The sequence below is a fragment of the Typopeltis vanoorti genome, chromosome 13, assembly GCF_054136105.1.
Source record: "Typopeltis vanoorti isolate ZY-2024b chromosome 13, IOZ_Tvanoo_1.0, whole genome shotgun sequence".
Taxonomy (NCBI): domain Eukaryota; kingdom Metazoa; phylum Arthropoda; class Arachnida; order Uropygi; family Thelyphonidae; genus Typopeltis; species Typopeltis vanoorti.
Window position 1 is genome coordinate 31,398,026 of NC_143561.1, and position 22,524 is coordinate 31,420,549.

Below are 22,524 nucleotides of genomic sequence, written 5' to 3' on the forward strand. Positions count from 1 at the left end.
TATTTTGAATCTGTGTAATTGACAATTGCAAATATAGTTCATTGTTTTGATATAAAAATGGTCTCATTACTTTTGGGCACACTGTGTATGTATATATATATATATATATATTATGTATGTATGTATATATATTATGTATGTATGTATATATATTATGTATGTATATTATGTATATTACACACATGCACTTTATTTTTGCATCACACTATCTTTTTTTCTTTCTTTCTTTAGTGGGTCCTCCTTATTTGTTGTATTTTCGAGTGAAATTTTATGTTTCCGATCCAAGCAAGCTTCATGAAGAATATACAAGGTTAGTAAAGAACAAGTAGATGTTCAGTTAAACATTCATAGTTTTGGCTATTCATGATTACATTCTGTATGTCTAGAAAACATTAGCGAGACAAAAATTTCAGATTATTTAATATGTGACCACTTGTCTAGCTCATAACATACAATCACCTTGCTTACAACAGAGTTTCTCAGTCAGTGGTACACATACCATTAGTGATGGAATGAGTTCACCAGATAGAAAGTGAACTTAAATCAGAAATGAAGGTTTTTAATACTTTGTGCAAATGAATAGAATCAGGTATGTCATTCAGACTGATTGATTGTTTATTTGCAATCAGATTATATCCTTTGCTTTAATGAACTAATTACATCTAATGCTTTTTACTCATTTTTCTATGAATACTTACTATTTATTATTATTATTATTATTATTATTATCTGAGACGTCCAGAGAGTCAAGGACTCATCGAGGGAGGCTATAAGTTGCCCAAACCAGCTATCATACCTTCCCTTAAATCCATTCAGACTAGATAGGGGAATAAATTTACCCCTAAAGGCAAATTATTCCTCTCTGAGAGAAAAACCTAGCTCTTACTGCTTTCTTGACTGCAATTAAATTTAACTTCCATGGATGCCCCCTGTGTTCTCTCCCCACCTTTCATATAATGAAAAAGTTCATCAGTTGATATCCTATAACACCAATTCAAAAGTTTATAGACCTCTATCATATCATCCCTTTTTCTCCTGTTAACCAGAATCTGCAATAAACAAACTAGCAATCTGTCCTCATAATCTAAACCCCCATAATCCAGATATATTCTTTGTAACTCTTCTTTGCAGCCTTTCCACAGATTCTTTATCCCCTTGGAACTTGGGAACCAAATCTGCACACAATAATCCAGGTGTGTGTGATCTTATCAAAGCCTTATAAAGAGGCTTCCTTATCCTTACATGTCAAGTTTCGCTTCAACATCGCAGTTATCCTCTGAGTTGTATTTGCAACTTTTGCTATGTGACCTTTGAACTTTAAATTCTTATCCACCAATATGCCAAGAACCCTTGCATCTAATATACTGCTGGATCTCTTATCATGCCACAGTGTATAACTTTACACTTACTAACATTAAATTGACAGCTATTTTCGTTTGCCCAAATTTCCAATCTATTCAAATCATTTTGTAATTACTGAATGTCAGTAGCATCCCTGATTGCTCTGCCTATCTTTGCATCATCAGCAGACAATTGCACATCTGATGTTAGACCCTTCCTGATGTCATTAATATATGGATTGAACAATAATGGCCCAAGGACTGAACCCTGAGGTACACCACAGGTCACCTTAAATCTGGCAGATTCACACCCACTGTATACCACTTTTTGATATCTGTCAACCATCCCCTGATCGAAGGCAAGAGTTTTTATTCCAATCCCATATTCTCTGGTTTATGCAAGCCTTTCGTGTGGTATCCTATCAAATGCCTTAGAAAAATCCAACATTATCATAGTGTATCCATTCCCTTTATCCAACTCGGCTGTAACATTGTTATAAAATATAAGCAAATTGCTAAAGCATGACCTTCCGTTAGTAAACACATGCTGTTCCTTGCAGAATATAGCATGTTTTTCTGCCCACTTCTGTGTGCGAGTTCTTACCAATTTCTCTAAAATCACTGCCACACCAGAAATACCGATGTGTCTGTAGTTAGACACATCAGTTTTTGCACCACCCTTGTACATTGGAACTATCATACATTCCTGAGCTGAGACTCAAGTTGTACAAACATGTGAAAGGCCTAACCAATTTGCTGAACATTCCTTTAGCAAACAGGCTGATATTCCATCTGTCCCTATAGACAAATTCTTATCCAGGGTATGCAACAGCTCTTCAACCTCATTTTCATGAACCTCTAACTCTTCATCCACTGTAACAGCAGCACTGTGCATCTTGTTAATGTATGCCCAGAGATACAAGACATCCTTCGACATTTCTGCGCATGTCAACAGAAGGAGGATCCATTCCGATAATAGGGTAATCAATCCGTATTGTGGGACGAGTTGTTTATTATTACACGTCAGAAAATTAGCTTTGCATTTATGATCATTGTAGTTTTTAAAGTGGTAACTATTTTGCTTGTATAACAGTTGGAAAATTTTACCTTTGGAGCACGTGATTTCGTGTGTTGGTGACCAATTCATACATCCTTCATTTCTTTCTCCCCTTCAGTATGAATCAACTATTCTTGGCACAAAGCCAACGAAGCTTTAGCAAGTGTGGGCATACTATACATACACCTGGTTGATATACCTTAGCAAAATGAGCACTAATTAACTGAGCAATCTCATTAGCTTCCGACACTCGAGTACTGTCCACATTTAATAAAGTTATTCTTCCACATTTATTCTTTCTTTTACTTGCAGCATAACGATAAAATTCTTTTGGATTGCTTTTAGTTTGCATGGCCAGTTTCTTTTCATACTCCAATTTAGCTTTCCTCACAATACCTGTTACATTTCTGGCCTGAGCTTTATATATTTCATAACTCCTGCCACTCTTATTCTCATAATATTCTTTCCACATCATCTTCATTTTGTGGATTTCTAGCTTAATAAGGTTGGACATCCATTTCACTTCCAACCTATTTCTTCTTTGAACATAAGGGATACATTCAGATACTGCCTCATTTAACCACTTTTTCTAAGATTCTCCATGCATTGCTGACGTTTTTCCCATTTAGTAACTGATACCATGGGACCAAAGATTATTCTCCTGAGATGATCATAATTTCCAGCTTTGTAGTTCAGCATGTCACTTGTTTTAATCAGAGTATCAATGCAATTAGATACCTCCCAAGAAAGTACAGCATGATCAGTGTCAACATTTGGTGATGCTATGAGCAAATTCAACACATCGACCTTGAGTTCCTTCTTTCACATGCTGCTTGAGAAAGCTGTCTCCCAATAATTCAATAAATTCCTCTTTTTTCTTATCATGAAATTTCTCTTCTACCCAGTCGATGTTTGGAAAATTAAAATCACCCATAATGATCATTCATTTGGTACCCATAAGGCTAAATTGGTGATGCATTTCTTTGTCCCCTGCAACTGAGCCTCCAGGTCTGTAGCAACACCTTACCATATATTTCATTCTGTTAACCACCAGTTCACACCAGATAGACTCCAACTCACTGCTGCATAGCACATTGTTACCATCATTGCTTTCTTGTGTTTCTACCCTAAATGGACTTAAATCATTTGATATCATTAGTAGCACTCCTCTGCCTCCTCTCCTATCTCTTCTGTCATTCCTAAAATATAGTATACCATTACACTCAATTCCACTTACCATATCTGATTTTGACAGAGACCCCAGGTTTCACTAATGCCAACAATCTTTGACCACATTATATTCAATAAAGCAACAAACTCAACCCCTTTATTTCTAATGCTCCTGGCATTTGTGTATAGACATAATAAATTATTGCCTAGCCTATTCTTATAATTAAATATGCATTCTATTTGGTTTTGTTCTAGAATTTTCTCTTTTCCCTCCCCAGACATACTTAAAATGTCCGAACCTAAAGCATATTTTTCCACCCCTTCACCACATACATAACCATGTTCAAAGACATCATATCTTTATCATGTTTGCATACCATAGCTGAACTTTCACACATATTTTTCCCATTCCTCCCTTGATGATCTAGTTTCCCTGACTCTTTGCATTAAGCCTCTCATACTGAGAAGTAATTTCTCCAGGCTTCTGGTGCCAAATGAATTCAAGTGCATGCCATCATAATCTTTTCTACTCACATGGATGTGAGCTAAAAACTCACATCCATATCTTCTACATAGCCTGTGCATGAAATTATTTGCTATCATCGCCCTCCTTCTTAGCTCAGTACTGTCATATCTAGTCAGGGTTGGTCCGAGAGTATCTGATGCCCCTAGGCAAAGAAAATTTAGGCGCCCCTATACATTGTCTCTCTCTCTATATATATATATTTTGTCATACTCACACAAGTACATGTACACATACCCGAAGTCTTTGTGCCCCTAGGTGATTGCCTAGGTTCGCCTAATGATAAAACTGGCCCTGTATCTAGTAATCCAACAATTTTTACTCTCTCACATTTCTTTCTCACTTCTTCCAACAGACCTTTCATATCTTCTCTCATACTATATTTGTCACTACTTAAATTATTTGTATCTACCAGAACTACCACCTCTTTTACTTTTCTTTTTTGGTTTTCAATGGTTGTCATATTTTTAATTTTCGCTCCTGGGAAACTAGAAGTGGGACTCCCTTGGCAAGTGCAAATTTTAAAATTGAGTCACCATACCATATGATCTCTTTTTCTTAGATTTTAACTGACATACTTGTTGTTATTAATATTTTGACTACTATTTTATCTTTTTATGCTTAAGAAGCAAGTGATTAGTCAGACATCTTATTCTTCTTCTTATTGTGCTATCTTCTATCGAAGGTCAGCGACCATCTTGGCGAACAAACTGCGCTCTTGTGCTAATCTGAGCAGTTGTGCACTGCTCTTTCCTGTCCACGTCTTGATGTTGTCAAACCATGATATTCTTTTTCTTCCTCTAGTTCCTTTGCCATCAATTCTTCCTACCAAAATAGGAAGAACATGCTATATTCTGCAAGGAACAGACATCTTATTAAAAATAGCATATATTATTAAATTAATAATATATGAAAAGATTCCTGTATTTCACCTTGACAAAAGCTAACAGTCATTTGAATGTCATGTATGCACAGTTGCATATTGGTAATCTAGAAGATTAGTAAACCGTTCTGTTTTTTTTTTTTTTTTTTGTGTTTAAAAGTGTTTTGCATATGTTGTCGTCTTGACCATTTTATTAAAACGTGTGTGTGTGCATGCATGCACGTGTTTAATTGCCTGCACCTATAAAAACCACATAGGTTAATCCCAAAGTTATATAGGTTAGATTTGTACCATGAGGATCATTTAAGTATTTCTGGTTTCTTTTCCAATATATTCATCTACTTTACTTTGAAAACAACTAGTTTCCCCAAAACTATTAAACTGATATATCAGGTCATCCCAAAAGTAGTGTTGTTTTTTTATACTGTACTTTCGAAAAGTATGTGAAGATAAATTTATTGACGTGACATTGGTTATGAAGTGTGCAAATAAATGCAAAAGTAGTTATCATTTTTACTCTGCTGGTCTCAGTGAAAACCAATTTAAAAAGCTCTTTAAAGACAGAAAACAAAACTGGAAATGAGCTTTGTGCAAATTCGGCAAACAGCAAAGACCTGCTGAGTGTTCAAACTCTTTGTTACATAACGGATGCCTTTCCAGTGCTAACCAACACCTGCCGACAACTTCTCCCGGCGATGACTCATGTTCCAGAGATGAGTAACATGGATAATACAGATTTAATGGGGAGAATAATGAAAGAATTAAATAAAGAAGTTCAACGTGTAAAATTCGATGCAGCGTAAATTTTTCCATTTTTTTTATTGCATCGACTTTTACAGGGTCGCATCCAAAATTCACAAAAATAAACTTGGAATTTTCTATGTAAATAATATTAAAAGCCCATGTATTAAAATCCAGAGGAATTAGTATAATAAATTGTGTAAATAAGAAGATGTATGAATATGTTAAGGTCAAGGGCAATGCCATAGAAATCAGAAATATATTGTAATTTTCTATGTAAGTAATACCAAAAGCCCATGTATTAAACCCCAGAGGAATTAGCATGCTAAATTGTGTAAATAGAAGTTCAAAGGCAATTCCTTAGAAATTGGAAATATACTGATGTTAGTATTTAGATAAAATGTAAAAGAAACCCGCCAGTCCGATACCGCTTTCAAGGTCAGTGTTAAAAGGGGCGGCATACATCCAACGTGGCTATGCCGTTCCGTTAAGGAGATTAAATGTGCACTTCAGGGAGAGCTAGAAGTCCGAGTTTAAAAGAAGGTCAAGAGTTTGCACGGGAAAGTTCAGAGGTCTCAAACCTTCATCCAGAGTCCTAGGAAAACCGAATGTAAGGCATCATGGAAAAAGAGATCGATATCGACGCCAGGAGAAGAAAAAGGACGAGAGAGAGAGAGAGAATCATCGATCCACGACTTTCGTCCTGTTCGATGATGTTGAGACGGATAGCCCCAGGAGCTAATTAATTACCATGGGAGCAGCTACTTTATATAAGTTTATATAAAGTGAAAGCAGGAGTTTATAGTTATAGTTAACAAGGCATGATAATTCCAATATTGTAAATGGGCTAATAGTGTTCTCTTTAAATTGCTTAATGATTTGTATTATGTTGCATACTTACGTAAAATGTTCTGAAGAAAGTGTTCTCTGAGGTGTTAAACTTAGAGTGGAATAAGAAGTAGTAATTCATCAATGTGTAAATTGTATGATTGTTTCAGCACAAATAAACATGTTTGTTTTATTTACAAAGAGTGCGCCTGATCTTTTATGCAATGCACTGTTTCCAAATAAATGCGATCCTGTGAGCGGGAAGTTTACAAATAGCTACGAATTGAAGTTAAGTGTTAGCCACGACTGTAAAATATTATTAAGAAGGGCTTTAAGATAGAAAGCGGACTTTACTTGAAGTATTGATATTTCTTTATTAATATACCACAAGGAGACCGTGGTGGCACAGTCGTTATATCAAAAATAAATTTCTAGTGATCTCTGGTATAGGTAAAGACTACTGAAGGTAGAGCAAGGATACAAAAGTTAATAGAGTACATGAAAGGAATAGATAAAGTTAACAGAGGAATTAAATAAGGTTAATGAAGAATAGAGATATAGAAGAAGTAAATCGAAGTGTAGAAGAAAATTAAATATAGAAGTAAAGTAAAGATAAAGTAATTAAATAATAAGTATTACAAAGTATACAATAGAACTTCAAAGGCACAATAGACACAGAGTTTACAAAGGCGCAAATAGCCACACAGAGATTACAATGGCACCAATAGGGACACATTTTTACAAACAGAATGCACTTCGAACAAAATAGATGACTCTCTGACTATCATTGCTGGCCTGTCACAAGAAGTTAAGGAACTCAAAATAAAAAACATTCAAGTAGAAAACACAAATATAGAGGCATATAGTTGGCTTAAAAATTATGAAACAGTGGATGACCTTAATCAACAGGCAATAAGCTCAAACACCTGGAAATTGTTGGTGTTTTCCATGAGCCACATGAAAATATGCATGAAATAGCAAAGAAAATTGCACATAAAATCAAGGTCAACTCTAATGAAGATAATATTGAGGTTCTGCATTGTGTTCCTAGTCTGCAAAGACACAGAGCAATGCCTATCATTATAAAATTTAAAAGAAAAACGATCAGAGACAAATGGCTGGACAGACACAAAATTATCAAATAGAGACTAAGCATAGTTGATATATGTGACCATTTTAAGGATAGCAAAATATATCTAAATGAGTACCTGACTTGAAATGTAAAGCATCTGCTGTTTATTGCCAAGAAATGTAAAGAAGTGCTCTACAAATATCTGTGTGTCAAACATGGCAAAATCTTCATGGTGGATCAGATGCGTAAAAGACGTGTAAACTGAAAGAAAACAGTGAGAGTAAAACTGACTCACAAACAACAATGGCAAATGAGATGTCACTTTTCATAAATATATAGAATGTTATGATTCAGTCGAATTAAGAAACATTTTATCCCCAGACACTGTAAGTACTTAGAATCTTTTGCATATGAATATAAGAAGTATTTGTGATAAATTAGAACACATAGAACTACTTCTAGACAATTTAAAATTTAAACTATTGGCTAGATGTCTTAATATTAACAGAAAGCTGGGTTAAAGACAAAGAAGTTGATTTGTACCAGTTAAGCAGATTTAAAAATTATTACCAGTGTAGAATTTATAACAAATCTGGATGGGTAATTATCTTTATTCGAAACTCTATATCTGTTAAATATTATTAACAGATATAGAGTTTCGAATAAAGATAATTACCCATCCAGATTTGTTATAAATTCTACACTGGTAATAATTTTTAAATCTGCTTAACTGGTACAAATCAACTTCTTTGTCTTTAACCCAGCTTTCTGTTAATATATATGAGCCTGTGTAGCTCAGTGGATGTGGCGTTGCACACCACAGCGCTTGACCGCACGAAGGAAGACCTCTTGGTTTCGAATCTAGTTGGCGACTAGAAGAAATTGTTCTAAGCCTTTTTTCGACTGGTTCCCGAGTTAGTCGATCTCTGGTACGGGCAAGTGGTTTTTTGTCCCGTAAACTCAAGAAAATTGACTGTAGAACCCACATTATTTCAGACAATAAATACGAGTGTTAGGGTTAGGGACCACGAGTTGGCAGCACTTGTTGAGCTGTCTCTCTTCACTGCATGCCGCTTAATTAGTGATAGACTTGAGCCAGCTATCTCTGATTGGGTACCAGTGGTGATTGAACTGCCCACTCAGTCTCCAAAAGTTAGATAGGGCCAAACGGCCTCGCCTACTCCCTACATACGGGAATAAAAAGGCGTTAGCTGATTTTATATATATATATATATATATATATATATTTCAAAAAATAGACTTAATGACTCCAAGACCAGAGATGAACTACAAAAAGAAATGAATCACCTCACTCTTATTTTTAAACAAAATGGATACTCTGAAAAAACAATTAAGAAACTTCTTCTGAACCCTCCTAAGCAGTGCACAACAGAGACTATTAATTTTAAAGGTAGCATCTCTATTCCATACATTAGCACAATCTCTAAGAAAATAGCTAAAGTCCTTAAAAAATATAATATCAGGACCTTCTTCACCACACTTCCAAAAATCCGCTCTCTAATCAGCCATCCAAAACCTACCCATCACAACCTAAAATATCCAGGTGTATATAAATTGTGGTGTGATTGCAATATCCCATACTTTGGTCAAACTAACAAATCTATTGAACAACGCATAGAAGAGCATAAGAGAGACATCTCATACAAAAGATCTCATGCAACTGCATTATCCAGTCATGTTCTTTTTTCAAATAATCCTAATGATGACCAACAAAGCCACTCTGTATTCTGGAATAGATCAGAAAATATTTTTCGCTGTGAAGATGAGTTTGAAAGAAAAATCGTAGAATCAAGGGAAATCCTACTGAACCCGGTCCACTTAAATAATAATTTAAGTTATAACATCCCAGATAGCCATGCTGCAGTTATTCAATATTGGCGTTCACCTGAACTTGCACGCACAATTGCAACAAACAATGGCACGCAAGTTGGAACAACTTGAAAAATACAACGTTTTTATGTATCGATTATGTGAGGCAATTTGTACCTGTAATTTCCAGTTTGTTTAAATATTTCAATGTTTATTAGTATTCCTTTCCTTTATAAATACCTGAAGAAGGCTGCTATATGCCGAAACTAGTAGTATTTATCATTAAAATCTTTATATGTTATCTCGGTCTTGGAGTCATTAAATCTATTTTTTGAAATGTATAACAACCGAGTAAAAACTAATCGACACACACACACATATATATATATATAAGGGCTGTATATAGGTCGCATTGCTACACGGAGTCCAACTTTATACAAGAACTCAAGTGTAGTCTAGATGAGATCAAAAGTGACATTGTTCTTATAATTGGGGAACGAATATTGACTTGCTAAGGAATATTGGCTCCTCTCAAGATTATCTAGAATTATTTGCCATGTATGGACACAAACAGTATATTAATGTCCCTACAAGAGAGGTCAATGATGGTAGATCGTGCCTGGATCATGTATTTGGGAGACAGTATTATCTCCCAAATACTTTAAGCTGAAACAAAATCTAAGCAGCAGTTCTGCTGCAACCTCTTGCAGATCAATTCCTAAACAGCACAATGGCAGTACAACCAAAAACATCCCCTACACTACAATTGACTACACAGTATTAAAACTTAACTTGCACACTGTCTCTTGGGAAGAGATAATGAAGGAAACAAATATTGACACCTCGTATGATAAATTTATTAAGATATTAAGCAGTAAAATACAAGACTCGATCAAAATTAAAATAATAGACAAAATGAAAGAAACTAAGCCCTGGATTGCACAGGAAATCATACAATTCCATAAAAATTAGAGATAAAGTGTATAAAAAGTTTAAAAAAAATCTGCACAATCAATATTATCAACACGGTTTCAGGTACTATAGAAATTTAATACACCATAAATTAAAAGGAAGTAAAAACAAATACTACAGAAGTGAATTTCTAAAATGCCAAGGAAACTCCAGTAAACAATGGAAGTTTGTGAATAAATTAATGGGCTAAGATATATGCAAACAAGCCCTTCCCACACTTAAAGATATCAATGAGAATAGAGAAAATGGAGACAGAGGATTAGCTGAAGAATTCAATAATCCCTTTGCCATAGTCAGTGAATGCATTCTGAAAAATGCTAACCCCACCCCTCTGAATTGCACTCCCAAGAGAATTGAAACACCATATATCTTTTCCTCACTTGTGAAAATGAAATCAATGAAAACAACCAAAACTTCAGGATACAATGGTATTAACACTAGCATTTTGAAAGAATGACAGATGTACATTACAGAATACCTAATGTACATTTTTAACTTATCACTGATGACGGGCGCTTTTCCATCGGATTTTAAGAAGGCTGTAGTTATACCTATTTACAAAAAGAGAAACAAAAATAACTTGAAAAATTACAGACCGATCTCCATTGTACCGGTCTTTTCGAAAATATTAGAGAATTCGGTAAAAATTAGACTCATGAAATTTTTGGACAAAAAGAACTACTTTTCAAAGAATCAATTTAGCTTCATGCAAAGGTTTAGCACAGAACATGCTTTTGCTGAACTTCACAATCACAGTTTATACCTCCCTAGATGAACATAAACTAACATTAGAGTATTTTCAAACCTACACAAAGCTTTTGACACTGTATCCCATGAAATTTTAATTAAAAAAAGTAGAAGTCATAGGAATATGAGGTACTGCCCTAACCTGTTTCAAAAATTATTTAAATGGTAGATCACAAATTCTAAAAATAAACAACATTTATAGCAGTTCCAAAATCGTAGGCTGTGGTGTACCACAAGGATCTTTCTCAGGACCAATTTTATTTAGTATTTAAATTAATGACTTCTGCAATCTTAAACTTATTAGTGAAATAAACACCTTTGCAGATAATACTGTCTTAATTTTCTCTATAGACATAACTGAACAAATGCAAACCATAGTGAGTGTGGATCTTTTAATAAGAACAAATTGGTTCCAGTCAAATAAACTCAGCCTGAATGTCTCAAAAACTAAATATGTAAATTTTACTTTGCATAATACAACAAGTAAAATGAACTTCACTGCACATTATTTTAGCATGATTTGAATTGCAGGACAAATTCACATTGCAAATGTGTGGAAATAGAAAAAGTCAATGTAATAACCTACTTGGGATTAAAAATTGATAGTAATTTCAGTTGGAAAGCATCATAAATAAAGTAAGGATTATGTAAAATGGACTTTACTACCTAAATAGATTCTTAAATTCAAATATATTAAATTTATTATATTCTACATGAATTCGAAGCACATTACAACATAGTATTTTAAGGGGAGGAATCTATTGCACTACACTGAACCCTCTAGTTTCGACTCAGAACAAAGTAATTCAAATCTTAACTGGAAACAAATACAAGGATACTGCAATGTGCAATAAATACACCATGCTAAACATACTGCCCCTTTGATATTTATATGCTTATAAGATACTGCTATTCATAAATATCAAACAAGATGGTTTCCTTAGTAGACATGAGGATTTTAGAATGTTGGAATTAAAATTTTACTTCAAAAATAAACAGAGTGTTTTAATTTAATTTATATCCCTATATGTCGTTTTGACTTTCTGTAGTATTTTTCGTGTGTATTGAGAGGGGCGGCAAACTCAGAGACCGTCCCAGGCAGCAAAAGCTCTAGCTACGGCATTGTTTGTGCCATGGTCCCACAGAAGGTTCTACTAAGGTAGAGGTGGATGAAGTTTTTGAGGCTTTAGAGAAAGCAACTGACACAATGAAAAAGGAAAAGTTGGTCCTCGTTGGGGATTTCTGCACAGGACATGGACTGGTTATTACTAACACAATGTTCCACCATAAAAATGTGCACACATTCACATGGAGAGAAGAGGCAAGGAATAAGAAAAGTCTCATGGAGAACCTATAGAACAAGTGAAACATTTCAGCTACTTAGGCATGATTCTTAATGAAGATGGTAAATTAAATATGGAAATAGACAACAGAACAACAAATCTGTTATGGTAGGAAGTCAACTGAATAAATTTATATGGAATAAGAGAGAAATTAGCAAAACACTAAATTAACTGTATACAAGACATTGTTCAAACCAATTTTAACTTATGGATCTGAGGGCGAGGTCAGAAGTAAAACACTTAACCAGTATGAGAGTCCTGAGAAAGATTAGTGGCATGAACAGATGACATCAGTGTCAATATCATATTACAAATGAGGATATTAGGAAAAAACTTGACATTGTTAGCATCCAGGAATATGTTAGTAGAGCTAATCTCAGGTGGTATGTGGTCACTCTTGAACATAATGGGAGAGGAAAGATTATCAAAACAAGTGTTCTCTGCAAGATTAGCAGGAAAAAGACCCAGAGGAAGACCAAGATATGGGTGTGTTGATACGGTAAAAAGTACTTTTAGAAGATAGAAATATAGGATCTGATAATGTCGGAGTCTTGACAGGTAACAGACTGATTTGGAGGAAAATTGTAGATAGGAAGTTAGTAATTATGTAAATTTTTCTGTAGTACTATCATATCCTGTCCACCCCTTGAGGGTACATGGCCAGAATTTGGTGATGATGAAGAAATGAAAAAGCCCTGTTCAAAATAATTGTATGAATGATTAGTTTAGCATATTTGTATTTATTCAAAGATCCAGTTTCCTATGTAAAATGTAAACATTTAAATACTGTTTAACTAGTAAAAATTTATATGTAAAAATTTAAATACTGTTTAATTATGAAAGAATTAAACCAAGAACCAGTAATAGAAAAAATTAAAAAATATAAACATAAATGGATGGAACACGTTTAAAGAATGAAAACAGAAAGATTACAAAACAAGCTTTAAAATACAAGCCATTAGGAAAAAGAAAACCAGGACGTCCTCTTAAACGATTCAACAATGACTTCTAAGGCCAGATCAGGCCATGCTAAGCCTGCTTGATATGCATGATGATGATGATGATGATGACTGTATAACTACTTTGTTTTATTTTGCTCTTAAACCTAATTAATGCTCTGCAACTTTTTAATCTACATATTAGCATGTCTTCTGTGATATGATTATGTTATTTTATTATGATAATATATTAATGTATAAAATCTGTCTTCTATAGATGTATGTGTATATAATGATGATGCATCACACAATGTTTTGTAACTTTATGCATATTGTAACATGGATGAGTTGTTACTCTTAGGTTACACATATGATTACTCAAAATTTTGTACTATTCTATGAAGCTTAAAATAAAGATTTGATTTGAAAAAAAAAAAATTCAGGAAGCAAAGGTGGGTGGTTGCCTAAAGTAGGGTTGACCAGACATTGCTTTTTTAACAGGATTGCCCCCTTTTTTGACAAAATTTCATGCTGGCTGGGGAATCACCCTGTTAAACAAGACCCCCGTTGTTTTCGCCAGGGAACCAGGGCGAACAGCAAAAAGTCAGCTACTGGAACAAATCTGAAAACAAACCCCAACTCAACATCACCAGAGTTAAAGATCGGTACTATCAACGTAAGAAGCCTGAATGGAAAAGAAATAGAGCTAGCTGAGGAATTAGATAAGTACCAGATCGACATAATAGGGATGACTGAATCAAAAAAGACAAAAACTGGTGAGATTTTTCTGAGCAATAAATACAAAATGTTATATTCAGGTAATGACAATCAAGGAAAAGAAGGAGTAGCCATAGTATTCAACACAAAATACGAGGCTAATCTTCTTGAATGGCAGTCAGTCTCACGTAGAGTAATGTTGGCAAATATGGGAATGGGGAACTGGACAATGAGACTTATTTGTGCCTATGGTCCCACAGAAGGTTCTACTAAGGTAGAAGTGGAGAAATTTTTTGAGGCTTTAGAAAAAGCAACTGACACAATGAAAAATGAAAAGTTGGTCCTTGTTGGGGATCTAAATAGCAGAGTAGGAAATGATTGTGAGACATACAAAAATATTTTGGGAAAATTTGGAGAAAAGGGCAAAGCTAATAATAATGGCAAATATCTGTTGGATTTCTGCTCAGGACATGGACTGGTTATTACTAACACCATGTTCCAACATAAAAATGTGCACAAATTCACATGGAGAGAAGAGGCAAGGAAAAAGAAAAGTCTCATCGACTATGTTATTGTTGATAGTGATGTTTTCTCCCTGGGCAGGACACTAGAGTGTACAGAGGATTTGAAATGGAAGTGATCACTATTTAATCTTGAGCAGGATAAAATTGAATTTCATATAGAAAAGAATAACATGTAAGAAAGTTTTAAAGCGAATAAAAGTTGAGCAGCTCTCAGATGTGAATTGTAGACTAAAATACACAAAGATTATTGAAGAAAAAATGAAAGAGTTTGAGAACAGGAATCAAACCTTGGAGATTCAGTAGCAAACTCTGAAGGAAACATTGATTGATTCTGCCAGAGAGGCATGTGGTGAGGTTGTCTGCAAGGATAAAAAAATCAGAACTCCCTGGTGGACAAAGAAAGTTAAAGAGGCATTGAAGGAAAAGAAGAAAGCATATCAAAAGTTCCTGTCAAATAAGTCAGCTTGTTCTCTTAGAGAATATAGAGACAAATGCAAGAATGCTAAACACTGTGTAAAACTAAAGAGTCATGGGAGGACTTTGGCAAGAATATAGAAAATAAATATCAAGAAGGTGGCAAAATATTCTGGAGGTTGTTGAAATAGCTTAGGAATGGAGGAAAGAGTGCAGTAAAAGGAGTTAGAGATGATAAAGGTGACATTAAAACGGGAGAAAAAGATATCCTTGAAGTAAGGAGTAATTACTTGGAAAAACTGCTAATTGAAGCAAGAAGTGATGACAGCACATTGGTAAAAAACACTGACCAGGCATGCAGTCAGGAATACATATCCATACTTGAAATAGAAAAAGCCATCAAAGGCTTGAAATGTGGAAAGGTAGCAGAAGTAGATGATATTCTACCAGACATGCTAAAGTATTGTGGTATAAGAGTCTTACAGTGGCTGCACATAGTTCAGAAAGCCTGGACAGAAGGATGAATTCCCGATGATTGGAGTAGAGCTATCATAGTACCCATATATAAAAAGGGATAAAACTGAATGTGAGAATTACAGAGGTTTTCCCTACTGAGTGTTCCTGGCAAGATCTATGCAAGTATACTTGAGAAACGGTTGAGAATAATTGTGGAAGAAAAGCTTGGTGAAGAACAAGCTGGATTCAGGCCAAATAGAGGCTGTCAGGATCAGATCTTCACTTTACGACAAATAGTCGAGAAAGCATGGGAATATAACAGAGATCTGTATTTAAGTTTTGTCGATTTGGAAAAGGCATATGACAAGGTACCAAGAGAGAGAAGCTATTCAATACGCTACAGTTATATGGTGTCAATGGGACATTATATCAAGCAATACGTAGTCTTTATTTGAGTTGTAAGTCAGCAGTTAGAATTGAAGGAAGTACAGGAAGATGGTTTAATGTTAAATCTGGTGTGAGACAAGGATGTACATTATCCCCTCTGTTATTCATTATCTATATGGATCACATTATGAAGGAAAGTGGTATTAAACATGATATCAAAATTGGAGATGTTAATGTCAGCCCTTTGCTTTATGCGGATGATGTTATACTTCTGAATAAATCCACAACAAGTCTGCAAGATTCTCCTACTAAATTGAATAGCTGTTGTAATAGATATGGTATGAAGGTCAGCAATAAAAAGACAAAGACAATGAAAATAGGCAGAATCATTGAAAATATCAACTGTGTTGTGAATGGAGAACTGTGGAACAAGTGAAACATTTCAGCTACTTAGGCACGATTTTTACTGAAGATGGTAAATTAAATATAGAAATAGACAACAGAATCAGCAAAGCTGGTATGGTAGGAAGTCAATTGAATAAATTCATATGGAATAAGAGGTCCGCGCGGTTAGCCTAGTGGCTTTGCGCTTCGCAACCATATACCTGGGGAAGGAGTGTCCTAGGTTCGATTCCCGTCGGAGACGTGAGGAGCTGAAGGATCTCCCTCAGCCATAGCCAAGTTAGCCGGTCTTGGGCGCGGGCAGTAGGGTTTTTTCCGCCAGTTTATCTGGTGTTTTTCATCCCGCAAGCAGGCAAACCGGCCCCATGAACACACAGGGATACAGCCAAGAATACCTTGAGGCATAGGAGTGACCATTCTATCCTCGCATTTCGGTTACGAAATCCAAGCATGCTTGGAAGGTTGTGGGCCTTAAAGGCCTGTTAAAGCCATTGGGATAGATAGATATGGAATAAGAGAGAAATTAGTCGGAACACTAAATTAGCTGTATACAAGACAGTGTTCAAACCAGTTTTAACTTATGGATCTGTGAGCTGGGTCAGAAATAAAACACTTGACCGAAGACTAGAGACCGCAGATATGAGAATCCTGAGAAAGATTATAGGCATGAACAGATGGCATCAATGGCAATATCATATTAAAAACGAGGATATTAGGAAAGAACTTGACATTGTCAACATCCAGGAATGCGTTAGCAGAGCTAATCTCAGGTGGTATGGTCACTTAAACAGAATGGGCGAAGAAAGATTAGCAAAACAAGTGTTCTCTGCCAGATTGGCAGCAAAACGACCGAGAGGAAGACCAAGATATAGGTGGATTGATACGGTACAAAGTGCCTTAGACGATAGAAATTTAAGATCTGATAATGTTGAAGCCCTGACAAGTAACAGACTGATTTGGAGGAAAATTGTAGATAAGAAGTTAGTAATGATGTGATTTTTTTCATATAGTACTATCATATCCTGTACACCCCTTGAGGGTACATGGCAGGAATTTGATGATGATGCCCCCCCTTTTTTTAGACTCTGGTGCCATTGTCTCGACAAAATCTTAACAGGACACTAATTGTCCCATTTTTTTAACTTTAGTCCTGTTTTGTCCCATTTTTGAATTTGTGGCATGATTTCATTCTTGTATGTTTGAATTTGGAAAGGATAATGTGTCTGCTGGTGATATGTGATAGCTTGAGGTCGAAAACATGCATGCTATGACGATTATCAACTGTTATGATCACACTCTCTCTCTGCGATAGGATGAAAATGCTGCAACCAGTGGCAACACTCAACACTGCATCTTGATGCTAACAAGGTTACTTTGTCTACCATACCATTGTTTTGTGCTTCTTATGTCGGTCTGTTAGTAATTGTGCAAGTTAAAGTGAGTATATATTGTGAGTGGTGATATTTCATCCAGATTTTATCATGCCAAAAAGGAAGTGTAGTTTCATTCGGGATTTAAAAGAAGAATATCCCTTCTTGAAAGACGATGAAACAACAAACAAGTTACAATGTACTGTGTTGTTTGGTTTTTTTCCAATTGAACATGGAGGCTGTTCTGATATAAAACAGCATTTGACAAAGCAAAAACATAAATTGGCAGCCCTGCTTGCAATTCAAGTAAAGATGTTACATTATTTTTCAAGTAAAATTCAAAAGGGAAATTAACTGATGAAAGTGAATGTCTTTCAGTTCAAGAAGGTTTGTTTGCATTTCATGCAGCAAAATATAACCTTTCTTTGAGGTCAATGGACTGCACCTCTGCAATGATGAGAAATTTATTTGAAAAGAAATTTACATGTGGGTGAACAAAGTGCCAATCAATTTTAGTGAATGTCTTGGCACCTTATGCAATGCGAGAAATAGCAATTGAATTGAAACAAGCTAAATGTGTGTCAGTTATGGTAGACACATCAAACCACAGAGGTTTGAAGTTGGTGCCTGTGCTTTCCAGAATCAGTGGCTGACTGAGAAAATTATTTCATTTTCTGCAGATAACTGCAACACCAACTTCAGTGGATACAAATGAGGTGGTGCCAACAATGTATTTTCAAGACTCAACAAAGGATTAAAAATGAACATTCATTCTATTGGCTGTTCTGCTCATGTTGTTCATAATGGTGTACAGACAAGTGCTGATATTTTGCCTATTGATATCGAAACAATTGTAAACGAAATATTTCAGTATTTCCACATTTACACCGTGAGAGTAGAGGAATTGAAGAATTTCTGTGCATTTAGAAATTGAATACAAGCGTGTCCTAGGTAGCTTACAAACAAAATGGTTGTCATTGCTACTAGCTGTGAATGGGATTATTGACATATATGATGGACTCAGATCTTGATTTTTATCACAAGATAAAAGCCCTACATTGTTGAAATCATTTTTCAGTAACCAACAATCAGTACATTGGTTCCATTTCATGTAAAGCCAGCTGAAAATATTCTCAGCAACAATAACGAAAATAGAAAGGGAAAATATTTCGACAACTGAAGTGGTAGAAGAATTGGAATTGCTCAGACAGAAAATTACAAAGAAAAGCTGAGAACTTTCGAACATTTAAAATGTCATCAATTATTTCAGAGTTCAAAGATGAGGGTGTCTTTGATGAAAAAGAATTTTTAGACACTACAAATTTATTTTATGATACTTTCCTTGAATATTTAAGCAAATGGACTTATCATTTCCAGCCATTGAAAGCATTTCACTGGATTAAGTTGCAAACTCCACTAACTTTGGCTGAAGTTGCAAGCAGCCTAAGTAGTGTTTTGAACTCCAAGATGGAAGAATGGAAGGACACAACACTGAAGTGGACGAAAAAGTGGTGTGATGTGTTTAAGGTGCTCCAAGAAAAAAGCATCCACCACAAAAACATACTGCCAGTTATTGCGTTTCTTATGGCAATTCCAGGAACAAACACAGCTGTAGAGAGAATTTTTTTCTCTCATGAGTTCTTTGTGGTCTGATGAAATGAACTGCTTCAACACAAGACTGTGAAAGCAATAATTGTGATCAAGACACACTTTGACATTTTGTTCTTTCAAGGTACAGTTTTATGAGTGTATCTTGAAAGAACCAACACTTTTGGAAGAAATAATGTCTTTTTATAAATATAATGATAATGCTGATACTCCATAATTATAATACACACTTCAGTCCTGTGTACTGTAATTATAATTATATGTTATTCCATTTTTATGGAGAGCATACCAGAAGTGTCCCCTTTTTCAATTACTGAAAAATTCAAAATATCCTTTTTTTTGTTTTGAAAATCTGGTCACCCTAGCCTAAAGGGATGCTGCAGTTTCTATATACTATTACCAGAGGTATCTGAAACAAGAGGGAGGTGTTTTTGGCATTGCTTAGTGCAAACTTTCCAAAAGTTATAGACATTAATGAGACTTGTTGAAAACTAGTTGGCTAACAGCAGATGATGTAGTTACAGGGATAGAATGTGAAGGGTTTAGTATTTTCAGGGAAGATACAGACGATTAGGCTGGGGAAGGGTTACTGCTGATGATAGCAGATGAATTGCAGCCATAAACAATCAGATGACTGTTCATTTGAAGCCGTCTGGTGTGAGATTAAGATAAGTAAGACAAAATATATGGTTGGTTATTGCTATAGGCTATGGAGTTCCGCAGATGATCTGGAAGACATGCATTACCAAATTAGTACAATGAGTATAGTCAAGTGATTATTATGGGGGGGGGGGACCTTCAACTATGGAGATATAGACTGGAAGAAAGAAAGATCACATGGCAGGAAGTAAATAGAATTTATACACCTACTAAGAGATAATTGTATAAGACAGCATGTGATGGAGGGGACTAGGGATGGGAGAGTATTGGACCCGGCCATAGGATCGGAAGAGCTATCCAGATTGCTTTTGATTGGTGAAAGTGACTATGCAGTCTTGACTTGGGAGATTGTAAAACATGAGGAATGTTCTGTCAAGAAGGGGTATATCTGGAACTATAAGGCAGGTGATTATGACAAGCTTATAAAGAAGCTTAAATCTATATGCCATAGCATAAAATGCTACAGGGTAAGGATGTTAGTATTGCATGGGATATAGTTAAGGGTTATCTAGAGGAAGCAATGTTAAATTGTATGCCTAATGTAAGGAGAATTAATCAGATGGGAGTTAGATGGATGAGTAATATCATTAAGCACAGGGTGTGTGGTTTACAGAAGTTGGTTGATGGGCGAAGAAGAGGAGATATGATATTAACATTTAAGTTGCTTAAAGAGTTTTATAGGATTGATTCAGAGGAAAACGTTTCAGCACTCTGCTAGAGGGAGAACAAGGGGTCATCCCTGGAAGTTGAATAAAAGTGTGGTTAGTAGGGGTGTGAGGACTAGATTTTTTGCTTGGAGAGTTGTGAACGAGTGGAACAGGTTGTCAGAATCAAGCAAAAAATCTTGCTTGATTCTGACCCAATTTATCCACACAATCGGTTCTAGGAGAGTTATGATAGATTGTGTGGATAAATTGGGTCTCCCACGATGAGTGTTCGGACTCCATGGAGGTGCCCATATGATAATAATAGATGTAGCTTCAAAATGACAAAGCATTTTCATCAATTTTTACAGAGGTCAAGCCCTGTAAGGATGTTATAAAAATAACTTGTATGTCTATGTATATTTAAAACAGTTTGTTAATGTAAATAATCCCTATGGGAATTGTCTGTACTTACAACCCTAAATAGGAAAATTCTAGAATGTATTGAACAAAAGCAATACCTTGCCACCAGAAAACTTTGTATGTTAGCTCTTTATAAGGATATGTGAAAGTTGTTGCTGAATTCCACTTGTAAACACTCAAGGTCAGTGTCAGACGGACCGACAAACTTCAGATGCACTTCCACTGCCCGAAGAAATAGGATTAAAGGAGTCTAGTAGAAGATCAAAGAAAGGGTCAGTGTCAAGGAAAGAACAAGGGAATGCACCGAAATATTTGGGGTCCCATATCTTCATGCAGGGATCCGAAAGAAGGTGAATAAAAGGCGTTAGCCGGAAGATCGAGTATCTGTTATCCATAGGTCATCAGTCGGTTCCTCATCGGTTATCCATAGGTCATCAGTCGGTTCCTCATTGGTTATCCATAGGTCGTCAGTCAGTTATCCATCGGATGTAAGCCATTGAGAACGCGACTTCAGGAGAAGTTATACTAGTGGTCTGAAAGAAAGATGACAGGAGCCGATCCACCAGGCAAAGCATTGATCTGATGTCAAACCTTTGCCGGGAGCTATTGTCCAGAGAGAGGAATTTTCGAGCGGGAAGGAATTGCTCCGGTAGTTGTGAACGAGTGGAACAGGTTGTCATAATCAATGGTGAGTGCTTTGTCTATTAATGGGTTCTAGGAGAGTTATGATAGATTGTGTGGATAAATTGGGTTTTCCCACGATGAGTGTTCGGACTCCATGGAGGTGCCCATATGATAATAATAATAATAATCTTCATTATTTTTTAAATAATTGAGGTCAGAACAGTGGAATGCAGTTTGATGGTTGTCTTTTATCTCTCTTGTTTGGGATGGAGTAAATATAAACATGCTTTGGATGCTGTAAAGATCAATGCTTGATGAGTATGAAAAATTATAAAGATGAGATAGAAGTGGTGTTAAAACTTGTACTGTTTTTGTTTGGGGTTGGGGTACATACTAGAAAACGTTGATATCAGAGCTGTTTAGGATTCTTCTGTTGGCTTGTTGATAAAAGAGCATAGGGGAAATGTAATAAGCTCTTCTCAATAAAGTTGCACTTTGGTCTTTTAGGCAGGAGTTGAAAGTGTCAAATGAATCCAGGCAATCAACCTTCTCTTTAGGCGATTTGTGTGTGTGAGAGAGAGAGAGATGGAAGCATGGAATGGCATAAGTTATGTCTGATAACAACAATGACCAGATGGCTGAGCTGTCATTTGAATTGGCCATACCAAGTCTAATTTGCATTTGTTAATGTTTTTTTTTTGTTGTTTTTTTCCTAGCTATTTCAAGCTGCAGTGTAGACTAAGTGCACAGCTGAAATTTTTAACTTTAAGCCATCGGAGATGCACCTGATTTTTCTGTTGGACTTCTTCAGCACCTTTCTTCCCCAAGGAGTGTGCTGGGATAGCTGTTGT

General features: G+C 35.6%; 1 protein-coding gene across 1 annotated transcript in view; it reads left to right on the forward strand.

Moving 5' to 3' along the window:
• Positions 1–22,524, forward strand: part of Ptpmeg (protein tyrosine phosphatase Meg) — a 558,329-nt gene that overhangs the window by 103,948 nt on the left and 431,857 nt on the right. Inside the window, exon 5 of the mRNA XM_090403197.1 lies at positions 232–310. Coding sequence (XP_090259323.1) covers positions 232–310 — 79 coding nt within the window. The remainder of the gene's footprint in view (positions 1–231; positions 311–22,524) is intronic.